Raw genomic sequence first — 13,442 nt, 5'->3', positions numbered from 1 at the left:
TGTAGCTTTTATTTTATTTTTATAATGACTAATATGTCAAGTGTCTTTTCATCTGTATTTTCCATCTGTGAATATTTTTTGGTAAAGTCTGTTTAAATCTTATGTTGATTCTAAAGTGAGTTTCTGCCTCATTATTTTTTATTGCAATGAGTCTTTATATATTCTAAACAAAAGAAATGTCTAGCTCATACATTTGTGGTGAATATCTGACTATCAGTTAAGTTTTAAAATCAACTAACATGTCTTTGTTCTTTTCAACATTTTTGGCAATTATATTGCCTTACAAGTTCCTTTCATTAAAGACATGTCTCCGAAATTGTTCTAGTTAGTCCATAAAGATTCATAAAAACTAACAGGGCCAGGAGGATGGCCTAGTGGTAGAGTGCTTGCCTAGCATGAATGAAGCCCTGGATTCGATTCCTCAGCACCACATACACAGACAAAGCTGGAAATGGTGCTGTGGATCAAGTGGCAGGGCACTAGCCTTGAGCAAAAAAGTGTCCAAGGTCAGTGCCCAGGCTCTGAGTTCAGTCGCCAAGACTGACAAAAACCAAGAACAAAAACAAAAACAACCAAAAAAAACCCTAACAGTTGGTGAGTTATAATTAGAAATATATAAAAGAATTATATGAAACTTCATTATATTATTCCAATAATTTTTAGGTTTTATTCAACAGTTGGTGAGTTATAACTAGAAATATATAAAAGAATTATATGAAATTTCATTATATTATTCCAATAATTTTTAGGTTTTATTCAAATCAAAATATTAAAAAGGTAAGACTCCCGATAATAATAATGTGAGGGTCACTTTTACACTTCAGATAAACAATCTAGTATGTTGTTTTTTTGTTTTGTTTTTTCATATATTTTTATTGTAATTAACAGAAGGGTTACATTATATTCACCAGATGAAGGGTGCATTACTTAAGTATGCTGTTTTAAAAGTATAGAATGAATTACATACATTTTTTAAGAATAGGGGTTTGGGTACCTTACTGTTATACAAGGCTCTGGGTTTCATTCACAGCACTGAAAAAAAAAAGATTGAAAGAAAATAAAGAAATTAGGAATAGCCATAAAGAATAGAGATACATACTTTGAGCTGGGCACTGGTGGCACTTGCCTTTAATCTTAGGTATTCAGGAGGCGAAGACCTGGAGGATCATGATTCAAAGCCAGCCTAGAGAAAGTCCGAGACTCCTCATCTCTAATAAACCAGACGAAAAATCAGGCTAGAGATGAGGCTCAATCGATAGAGCACCAGCCAAGTAACCAACCCTAACAAGTACAAGGCTCTAAAATCAAGTCTCAGTATTTAGAAAGATAGACCACTGCAATTGATTTTGGTATCTGATGTATATATGTTTATCTGAATTAAGGAAGGGAAGGGAAACAATAAAATGGTGATACAGAGGACAAAGGACAAAAAAAAATTTAAAAAGGGACAAAGGACAAAGAACCAATACAACAACAATACAAGGCAATATGTTAGAAATGAACTATACAACTTTGGATTAGTGGGGAGGGAAAGTAGGAGAAAAACATGGGAGGACTAACCCATGGGAGGAATAACAATTTCAACAAGAAATGTACTCACTGCCTCACATAGGTAACTGTAACCCCTCTGTACATCACTTTGACAATAAAATCAAATTCTGAAAATTCCACAACTGGGCCGGGAGCGTGGCCTAGTCGTAGAGTGCTTTCCTAGCATGCACAAAGACATGGGTTCAATTCCTCGGTATCACATAGAAAAAAAGGCAGAAGTGCTGCTGTGGCTCAAGTGGTAGAGCTCTAGCCTTGAGAAAAAGTCTAAGGACAGTGCTCAGGCCCTGAGTTCAAGTCCCAGGACTGGCAAAAAAAATACCAAACAACTCCACAAGTAAAAAAGAAAGAAAGGAGAGAGAGAGAGAGAGAAAGAGAGAGAGAGAGAGAGAGAGAGAGAGAGAGAGAGAGAGAGAGAGAGAGCTGTATGCTTCAACAGAAGAGAATAAAAAAATTATGAAAAAAACAAAAGTCCAAAAGTAAAAATTAGGACAACTACAAAAGTAATCACAATAATTATAATTATGTGAATGAACACATACCTATTAAAAACCAATTAATGGATTAGATTTTTTTTTTTTTTTTTGCCAGTCCTGGGCTTGAGTTCAGGGCCTGAGCACTGTCCTTGGGCTTTCCTCAAGGCTAGTGTTCTACCCTGAGCCACCACACCATTTCTAGCTTTTATTATGTATGTGGTACTGAGGAATTGAACCCAGGTCTTCGTGCATGCTAGGCAGGCACTCTACCACTAGGCCAAACTCCCAGCCCCAATGGATTAGATTTTAAATACAATCCAGATTTATAATGAATAGTTGCTGTTATTAGCCAGCCACACATAGATTAAAACTATTCAAAAGGAAGAAAATAAAGAAATCTAAGATTGTATTTCATATAAATCTTTCTTTTGAAAGCTGGTGTTGCAGAACTAATCACAAATTAAAACAGAATCATGATAAAAAGACTTGGGGTGTGTGTGTGTGTGTGTGTGTGTGTATAGTATGCGTGCGCATGTGTGCACAATCTGATCCTGGGACTTGAGCTCAAGGCCTAGGCACTGCCGCTGAGCTTTATGCTCATGGCTAGTGCTCTAAATGATAGAGTCACAGCTCTACTCTGGGTTTTTGGAATTGGAAATAAGAGTCTCACAGACTTGTCTGCCTGTGCTGACTTTGAACAATAAGCCTCAGAACGCGGCCTCTTGCGTAGGTAAGATTACAGTCATGAACACCAATGCCTGGCTAGCAAAAAAACATTTCTAAGAATTAAGAAATGACATATATACAGGCACACACATGTACACACATCCATATCTAGATCTAGATCTAGATCTAGATATACATATACATGCATATGCAGACTCATATGGTCAAGTTCCCTTCCTGAAAGATGACATCATTTTCTATTTCCAGTAAAGCCAGAGTATTATTCCTAACAAATTCTCTAATATGGAACAAAATATTAATAACTTGCTTCTATTTGCCGATTTGATAAGCAAAAAGAAAAATCTTTTTGTAATTTGATCTTGAACTTCATTTTCTCTCAAACACAACAGAAAACACATCAGGAAACTGATGTCAAGCCCCCAGCCTAGAGAGGCAGAAACTATAATTCAATTCAGATCCAAGAAAAAACTGGAGCTCCAGGGGTAGTGATGGGGTCAGCAAGGGAAAAGATCTCAAGTTGACAGGCAGGAAGCCCAGCTCCCTGGGGCCATGCAACCAGGAGATCCAGCCCCAAGGTCTATATCTGCTCATGTGGAACAGATTGCAATTAACTCCCTGCAGCTTATTTAATTTCTATACAGTATTTACACACTGACCAGCAGGCTGGTTCAGTGCCTCAAGGCAACAAGCAATAAGAATTCTCTTACAATCACATCTAAAGAACCTATTTGCCCTTTGCTGTCTCACAAAGCGTTCATCAAAGCATTCATTAAAAATTGGGACTAGAATTAGGTGCAGTTAGCAATTTCCAGAGAAATCTCTGATATTATTTCCCTGAAAAGGAAGAAAGACCAATCGTTTCTATAAAATTGAGTATAAGATTCTTGAACAACCCTCTGAGTTTACTGAAAACAGTCTAATGATTACTACAGGTCTGGCTTTCTACTGTGTTCTCAGATCAAATTCTCAAAACAAGCCACAACTTCTGCAGAGAGGTTAAACTACTTGACGGATGCCAAGGGCTAACAAAGTGGACCCACATTTCAAATCTAGATTAATTAGTTCACAAAGGTAAGCTCTCCGCAAGCCATATTGGCCCTATTCTCAGCAGTGCTTAAGCAGGGGTTAAGACTTGAAAGCAGCAATGAGATAAACCAGAACAGCCAAACCTTTCATAAGCTGGGTTCTAGAGGCTAAGCACCGTTAATTGCTGAAGAATGTTGATTTCATGTTAGAGCTTTGTGGTAAGCACTTCTCGATGTTTGATTTGTTTTTTGTTTTTGTTTTTCTCTTTAAATGACTATGAATCCATTGCTTGATTGACAGCTATCAGATCCTCTTTCCCTTCTCCCTCCTCCGGCTGCAGTGGCACCTGTCTAGCAGCAGAATCCAGTCACTGTCCCAGACCCAGGAGGTCACATGGAAATTACTACTGCTGTCTCTGTGGTTCTGGGCTGTGAATGACATCACTGCCACTCCTAAAGACCAGTCAGAGATGGCAGCAATTGCAGCTTCAGCACTGCCTCTTTCCTGGGGAGCCATGGGAGCTGTCAATCCATCAGCTACTTCTTCCTGGTTGTTTTCCCTTGTCAACATGACAGTGATAGGCATGGCTGCTTTAGCCATCTCATGGCTGCTCAGGGAGGCATCCTCCATACACAGAAACCACCCAACTATGTCATGGCTGCTCCAATCACAGTGGCTTTCAGGATTTGCTTCCATCAGGTAACTCCTGGGATCCTGAGTTGGCAGTGAAAGACTTTGTTAGAATACCTTACCCATAGCTACAACTGACACCCTCACTGAAGTCCTCAAGAAGGCTGGGGATGAACACCCAGCCCATGACAGCTGGAACACACAGTCCCAGTACAGCCTGAACAGACTGTGTAACAAATAGACGGGGAAATCTGTGCATGTGCGGCACTGGCTATACAAAGTGGCATGTAAGCAGCCCTTCTCTAATTCTCCTCCAGTCAGCTCAGGAGACCATTTGCACTACATCCCGGGCTGTAACACTCTTTCACAATAAGGCCTACTCAGATTGGCTTCACTGCCCACTTGCAATCTTTTTGTTGGTGGTGGTGGTCCTGGGGCTTGAACTCAGGGCCTGGGAGCTGTTCCTGAGCTTTGTTGCTCAAAGCAAGTGTTCTTCCACTTTGATCCACAGCTCCACCCCTAGTTTTCTGGTAGTTAATTGGAGATGAATCTTAGAGACTTTCCTGTCTGGACTGGCTTGAAACCATGATCCTCAGGTCTCAGCTTCCTGAGAAGGTAGAGTTAGAGGCATGAGCACCCATCTCTTATAGTATTTATGAGTGGAGTGGGCTGAAATAGATAATGCAAAAAGCAGGCCATTTCCAGGGCTGTCAGCCCCAGGCACAACCTTCACTAGCTAACAGAGAGCTGAAGAGTTCCAAAGCTGCTGGACACAGAGACAGCTGGACTGCTGATATTGCGAAAGACTCTGGGATTGCTGAGAAGGCAAAAGCGTGCAGAGACCTGAGATTCTACAGACTGCAGAAGGTGAAAGGCTATGAAGAGCAAGGACTGCAGAAAGCAAGAGACCACGGAGAGCTAAGACTAGATAGAGCTACAAGTCTTGGCTAAGAGTTCCAGAAAGGTGTGAAGAATTGCTACCTATAGCTTCTGAAAGCCACCCAGAGCTGTCACAGTAAGAGCTCAGACCACTGACATTCAAAGCTCCAAGCTGTAATAACAGCTGTTGAGTGTGGGGCACTGGCACCTAAAGTCCAGAGTTGTAACACTAAAAATGGAGGTGTGTACCCTAAACTCAGAAATACTTATACCGAAGGAGCTGCATTTTTCCTGTTCACAATTTCCATCCAAATAAAAGGCTTCTTCGTAGACTGCTAATAGTAATGATCATAATTTCTCACAAACAAGCCTGAGTATGCAGTAACATTTCAGTATGTAATTCATTGAAATTCTATGTCTTAAAGAGTTGGAGGAGAGGTATGGGGCTATACAGTCGTCATCTCAGATACTCAAGAGGAGAAAACTGAGATCATAATTCGAGGCTAAGATAGGCAAAAGCTAGAAAGGCCATGTCTCAAAAACAATCTAGGCATGCTAGCACATGCCTGTGGTCCTAGCTACTTGGGAGGTGGAAGTGAGAAGATGACAGTTCAAGGGCCAGCCTGGTGAAAGCTAATGGGAGATCCTATCTGTAAAGCAAATGAAAAACAAAAGGACGGGAATGTGTCTTAAATGTTAGATTAGAGTGCAAGCCAGAGGCCCTGATTTTAATCCTTAATAGAAGAAGGGAAGGGGAGAGAAGAGGAGGGGAGGGGAGGGGAAAGAAGGGGAGAGGAAAGAAGGGAAGGGGAAGGAAGAAGAGGGGAAAGAAAGGAAGGGGAGGGGGAAGGTAGGGGGAGGAAGGGGAGGGGAAGGGGAGAAAAGGGAAGGGGAAGGAAAGGAAGGGAAGAGAAGGGAACTGGGAGGTGATAAGTGTAGAATATAATTAGTATGAGTAGAAAATGTATTCAGTCTTCATACATTCTGGGAAAATGTGCTACGTTAACAGCCAGGACTACGCAGAGTAGCTAGATTACAGATGAGCACCAGAGCCTGGCTGGCAAAAAGATTTCTAGGAATAAAAAGTAACACACCCATGTGATCAGGTTTCCTTCCTAAAAGACTATATCGTTTTGTATTTTCAGAAAAGCTAAAGTATTATTCCCAACAAACATCCCAACATTGAGCAGTATTAACAACGTGCTTGTAGTTGCCATTGGTTTAGTCTCAGTGTCAAGCTCCCATCTCAGAAAGGCAGAAATAATGCTAGACCCTAGAAGATACTATTCCCTGTTAGATTGCCTCTTGATTCACATAGCTTTGCTGATATAGCTAATTGCTCCTTACCTGCGTTCTAGGAAAGTTCTCCTTTATAGCTTGAAGTTAAAATCAACCAAGGGTTTCTTTTTTTAAAGCACTGCAAAAGTCATATGCATCTTATCTTTCTGTCACCTTCTCAAAATACTGCCTTTGATTTAGCCCATAATATTTTGAATGACTGGAATCTAAGCTTGGGTATAGAGAAGGAGGGAAGGAGAGGGAAGTAGATAAACTGGGAAATGATTGCAAAACTATATAGAATATTTTAAAGTCACACAGAATAAAAGAAACTTTGGTTCCCAATGGCCCTTTCAAAAATCAGTAAGTAAAGAAGGCAAGGCAAAGGCACTGACACTTTGAGTGCTTTGATCTCTTTGCCTCCTTGCCATCGCTAACTCATATCTACCAAGGTCTATTCACATGAAGAGAAATGAAGACCGACCAGGCTTGCCATGGGCCCCAGGCAAGTTTTGCTTTCACCTGGCCCCATGGTGCCCCTCCAAGCATGTTGCTGATGGGAACAATCACACATCCATGGATGTAGCATGTTGCTTTGGTTGGAAACCACTTACCAAAAAAAAAAAATCCCTATGAAAGTATATTAGGATAACTTTAATTCTTTAAGCATGACTTTTGTTGTATTTAGCAGTAAAAATATACCCAGTGATTATAAGTCAGATCACTTTTATTGTTATTAATACTTTCAATAAAAACAAATAGCCTTAGGAACATAAGCAATCCTTTCTAAGCATGCTTATAAATCCTCCAGCTGTCTCAAGGGTGGTGCTACAAAGACCTCTCTGCTTTCTCCCCTGAATGCAGCCTTGTCACTGCAACTCCCAGGAAGCTAATCAAAGCAAAACACAATCCAGGATTGTGACTTGTTATTCAAAACATATTCTCTATAGGAAATGGGGTTACATCAATTATGCCCATCCATGGCCTTTTCAAAGCCTGATTTTAGCATCACTTTGGGGGATATTTTTTGCTAAAATAGTATCCAAAATTGCAAGATGGCATTAAATTTCACCTCTTTTCCTACTCAGTTTTTCCTTGGGAGAGAGGGGAGAAGGCTAGGAAGAAAAAGGCAAGAGCGGGGAGCAGCAAGGCTCCTTACTGAACATAAAGTGTACGTATTAGCTCCCCAGTTGGTGTCTTGAGAATAGGACCTGTAATTTTCAGCTGTAAAAATAAAAGTCTACAAAGGTAACAAATGACAAAAAAATTAAAAAAACAAAATTCACAAAAATGTAATCTTTTGCCACACTTATTGAAATATTAATAGTGTATGAATAAGGGTTTTGTTCTGAATTTTCACTTACAAAATCCATGAATGTTCCTGACTATTAAATGCTAGTTACTCTCACTGGGCAAAGCAAAATACCAATCAATAGTCAAATGCATGATACAAGAAGAATACATTCTTTGTGTAATTAAAGCAACTTTTAAAAATGAAAGAGGGAGAGGAGAAAGAACAATACAGCAGGAAATTCTGTTACTAAAGATCAAGAAGCTACTTAAATTAGAAGGTTTCATAAACCCTGTCTCTCAGATGAATGCCCACTCTGCAAGTTCTACGTTTCATGCCACCTCTGGCTGCGGATCATAAGCCAAAACAGCCCAAACTCAAAAAACGTTGCAGATCAAACCAACCAACCACACTCAGGCATTTTAGCAGCAGCGTACAAAATGTGATTAGCTTAGATATTTTACGTTAAAAATTACTTTTTGCGAACATACTTCAAAGATGATATTTCTCTTTTGCCTCTATCCACAATCAAATATTTGCAGACTCAAACTGAAACATAATGTTCATACTATTTAGCAAAGTAAATTTTAATCAAGGCTACACATATCCTGTAAATTTCAGAAGCCTACAGGCTCAACATAGTGAGAAACATGTTATAATGAGAAATATACACAAGCAGTATCTTACCAAACATAAACCTAGATTAGATTTTTGTGTATTTCTTTCTGACATAAATGGTGTGCTCTTCCACAGTCTACCTTGGGGCAGTCTTCTTGCCCAGTGTTGGCCAGAATCTTTGCCACAATGATTAAAATCTTCAAGTCAATGTAAACATTTCCCTCCTCCCTTGCCAAAATTTTACATCCATAGAGCTGATTTCATAAATAATGTTGAGTGAACACTAAGATTAAACTTGGACCTCAACTTTCCAATGTCAATATTGTAACCCTTGATTTGTATTTGATGGGCTTGTTCACTTTATTTAATTATGAAAGCAAATGCAAAGTCCCACCTTATGATGCCCAAATTCGTCCAAGATGCTTCTCAGTTTTCGGGTGTTGCTGTGGGTCTTTTGAGCGGCGACAGCTGGATGTGGATCTCGCCAATCAATGGACACGCGGTGGTGCCAAAAGCGATGGCTCTCCAGAATGTGAGCTGATTTGACACTAGGATCAAAACGGTGCACTTCACACCCATTATTGGCCATGCTTGTCTCGAAATGAATATCATCACTTCCTAGCCTGGAGTAAAAGAGGAAGGAGACCAGTAACCAAAAATACAAATGAAGTAAAGTATTGAAGTGACTTAAACCATGGTTTCAAAAATCAGTCTGTTTCCTTCCCTCCCTCTTTCCTTCCTTCCTTCCTTCCTTCCTTCCTTCCTTCCTTCCTTCCTTCCTTCCTTTCTTCCTTCCTTCCTTCCCTCTCTCCCTCCCTCCCTTCTTTCCTTCTTTTTGTGGTACTAGGATTTGAATCTAGGGCTTTCCACTTGTCAGGCAAGTACTCTACACTTAAAACTACCAGACCCTCCAGTCCAGACTAATTTTCTTAATCTTATCCAGCTTTCTCTGGTTTTAATATATGTCTAATGCATACATTCAATAAACTTCCTTTCAAGCAACATATAAGCACTGCAGCTCAAAACCTCTATAAAAAAGAAAGAGAGAAATGTGGAAGAATATGAGAATATTTTTTTCAGCAGCACTGAGGATTGAGCTCAAGTTCCACCACTGAGTCATGCCTTCCAGCTCCTTTGTGTGTTGGATATTTATGAGGTGGGGTCTTACTTTATACCCTGGCTGGGCTAACTACCATTCCTTCCCCTGTGCTTCCTCCATTTCCGGGAATGACAAGCTTGCAACTTTAAGTCCAGATACTGTGCTTCTCCTGTAGCTGGGATAAGACGTTTGTGCCACCATCCTCACCCATTGGTTGAAATGGAAACTCATGAACTTCTTTTTGTCCAGGCTAGCCTGGGACCACAATCCTCTGATCTTTACATCTCAAGTATTTACAATTAAAAGTTTAAGCCACTGTGCCTGGCTGAGGATGATTTTTAAGGACATAAATCATAGTAGCATTGAGACAAATAAAAATATCCACTAGTCCTAAGAGATGTTCTTAGAAAATGCCAAAAATAAAAGTCATAGGATTATTCCCCTAAGGAGAAATACATTCTGCCAACGAACTAAATGTGTCTCCATTATAAAGGCCATCATGCTGCGTATGAAATTTAACTTACAGATGGCAGCCATTTTCTTTGAACAGGATATGCTTTAAAATATTATAGTTTTCACCAGGTGCTGGTAGCTCAAGCCTTTAATCCTAGCTACTCAGGAGTCGACGATCTGAGGGCTACAGTTCAAATCCAACCCGAGCAGAAGCCTCCATGAGACTCTTATTTCCAAATCTCCACTGAAAAACTAGAAGTGGTACTGTGGCTCAAATGGTAGAGCACTAGCCGTGAGCACAAAGAGGCTTAGGGCCAGCTCCCAGGACCTGAATTTAAGCCCTATAACCAACAATGAAAATAAAATAAAATAAGATAAAAGAGTATAGTTTCCTTTAAGAGCAAGTGCATGTGATTCGATTGGATCTAAAGCACAAGAAACAAATAAAAAGTTCTTTATCTAAATTCACATCAATAAGGGGAAGCAATGTACTTAGTAGGTAACATATCATATGAGTTATTCATATACTCTCAAACACTGAATTTACAAGAATATTTCTTGCATCACTATGTAAGAATTATCATTTTAATTAAAGTGGTACAAAGTATGGAAATAAATGAGAAGAGAGAGAGTTAATTCTTGTTCAAAATAATAATTTTTTTCTCTCTAAAGGTAGCTTGATTCCGTAGACCCAAGTCCCACAGAATTTCTACAGTATGTTGGCAAAATCCAGTATGGAAACATGTTATATACTCTTAGATTACTAATTCAGACCACTGCATACTTTTGAAACTTAGAAATACAGTAGATAACAATTATTTAGCAAATTTCAATTCATTGCAATAAGTTTTCAGGGCCAGGAGTTTGGCCTAGTAGTAGAGTACTTGCCTAGCATACACAAAGCCCTGGGTTCGATTCGTTGGTACCACATACATACCAAAAGCCAGAAAGTGGTGCTGTGACTCCAGTGGTAGAGCTCTGGCCTTGAGAAAGTCTAATGACAGTGATCAGGCCCTGAGTCCATGCCCCATGACTGGCAAAAAAAAAAAAAAAAATGTCTTCAATGTGGAGCTGCTCCCCAGCCCTATCTAGCAGTCTTCTTTGTCTTGTCCTCTCTGCTCACCCTCCTGTACTGCTTATTTTCCCATCAGATTTTACGTGCCCCCTCCACTGAAGTTCTTTCATACTATTTGGCAAAAGAAAAAGAAGAATCCAGCACTCTTCTCAAGCATTCCCGTTTCTTCCACCAAAAAGTCATGTTCCCTATTGAATCCACACTGCTTCAACTACTATAGATTCTACCCATTCCCTTTCCAATTTTTCTATCATTTACTCTGATATGGCAGATTGACTTTTTGTCCCTAGTTTTTCACTCTTCCTCTGCGTGTACTCCTGCCATGTGCATTATAAGGGAATGCCATTCCTGCCCCTTGGTTTTATGGCTTAGCCTTGTGACTCGTTTCCTTCCAAGAGGTATGCAGTCCTCATCATAGTTCTGGACTACTTCTGTTTGCTCTCATCCACTAGTCTTATGGATAGCTTGCTTGTCTCAGCAGAATAGGAACTATGAGGAGCAGAGGCAGTCTTCCAGACTTCTATATCAAAAAAAAAAAAAAAAGAAGAAGAAGAAAATGGAACTACCCACAGTCACCTTATCATGAAATAAAGCCTCCTAGCTGAGAATTGCCTAGATCAACTGAAACCCAGAAGACCAGCAAACGTATTAGCAACCATAAATAACAGTAGCTTTTAATCCACTGAGTATTAGGATGATTTGTTACACTGCAAAACTAGCTGATATGTGACATAAATATAAATCCTAGAGTTCCAGCTGAAACTACAAAGCATTCTTAGTAGGCAGATTTATTTCTATACAGGTTAGAATGCTGTAGAAGTCACTCAAACCAAGGGCTTTTATATTTCATTAAATTTATTTAAAACTTAGATGAGCAAAGCAATGTTATCATAGGGTAATTCTGAAACTTTGCTAAGAGAAAAAGATGACCCAAATACTCATTAAATATCACTTGTACATAACCTTCGAGAATTAAACAAAATGTGCATACTTCCTCTGTAAATTTTCGGGTTTTTCTTTTCCAAGAACAATTCTCTACTCTAAAACACATACATTTTAATCAAGAAATTAAAGGATTAAATTAGCCACAAACTGTTCTGTTTGTTTTTTTTTTTTTCTCATGGGAGGTTAGATAAGCCATTTTATTGCATACTAATTGGTTTCCAACTTGAAATAGGTTTCTTTTGTTTTATTTTGTTATGTTTTGTGAAGCTGGGAGTCAAAGCCAGAGTCTTGAACCTGCATAGCAGGCACTATACCATTGACATATATCTGAAATCTTTAAACTAATTTCTTATAATTAAAAATAAGAATTATGACTGCACATAACCCCTCTGTATGTTATCCTGACAATAAAATACAATAAAAAAAAGAAAAGAATCAAATACTATAGAAAGAATCAAGTAGTATAGAAATCAAAAAATGAGATTTTTCTACATCTACAGCTAGAAATTTTAGCCATTAAGTTCCAGAGATTAATAAAGCCGACAGTTTTTTTGTATAACATTCCTTAAGGTTTTTACATATGTATGGGTGTTATGTAACACAAATTATTACAATCACATACACTCATATATTAATCATTAAATAATGAGCTGTCATTTTGTATGATATATTAGATAACATAAAACTATTTTTAATTTTTTTGTGAGTGTGCTTATCTTGGGGCTTAAACTCGGGGCTTGGGCACTGATCTTTCTTGCTCAAGGCCAGCACTCTACCACTTGAGCCACAGCTCCACTTCTAGCTTTTCTGATTGCTTTGTAGATAAAGGTCTCAGAGACTTTCCTGACCAGGCTGGCTCAAACCTCAGTTCTCAGATCTCAGCCTTCTGGTGGCTATTTTTTTAACTTACATTATTTGCACCCATTTTTCTTTTTTTAAATTTTTTTATTATTTATAGCTCAGGGCCTGAGCACTGTCCTTGGACTTTCTCAAGGCTAGAGCTCTACCACTTGAGCCTCAGCACCACTTCCGGCTTTTTCCTATGTATGTGGTACCAAGGAATCGAACCTGGGTCTTCATGCATGCTAGGCAAGCATTTTAACCACTAGGCCAAACTCCCGGCCCCAATTGCACCCATTTTTCATTTAATCATCTTTATTGTTAGCATATATTGACCAGACAAGACCAGAGGTTTCATTGTAATATTTTCATACAATTTAATATTAGTATATAAACATATACTACATTGGAAAGTGGTAAGCTATGCTGATTTAATTATTGTCTACAACTGTCACTTTTATGTAGTCGAAATCAGACTTCTTTGGGCTTAGTGGAAATTAGTTATGTTTGTGGGAGCTGCAAACAGCATGAAGAATTGCATATGGAATGCACAAAGGTGCTGTGAAACGAGAAAATAGCCCAAAGTAGTCTTAACTC

The 13,442-nt window shown here is 39.0% G+C and overlaps 1 protein-coding gene across 1 annotated transcript in view; it reads right to left on the bottom strand.

Annotated features, from left to right (window-relative positions):
- Positions 1 to 13,442, bottom strand: part of Mettl24 (methyltransferase like 24) — a 64,377-nt gene that overhangs the window by 45,361 nt on the left and 5,574 nt on the right. The window contains exon 2 of the mRNA XM_090338291.1: positions 8,828 to 9,056. Coding sequence (XP_090194417.1) covers positions 8,828 to 9,022 — 195 coding nt within the window. The 5' untranslated portion in view covers positions 9,023 to 9,056. The remainder of the gene's footprint in view (positions 1 to 8,827; positions 9,057 to 13,442) is intronic.

The sequence above is a fragment of the Megascapheus bottae genome, chromosome 8 (genome assembly GCF_031878675.1).
Source record: "Megascapheus bottae isolate mThoBot1 chromosome 8, mThoBot2.hap1, whole genome shotgun sequence".
NCBI lineage: Eukaryota > Metazoa > Chordata > Mammalia > Rodentia > Geomyidae > Megascapheus > Megascapheus bottae.
This window is presented reverse-complemented; position numbering and strand designations above follow the sequence as displayed.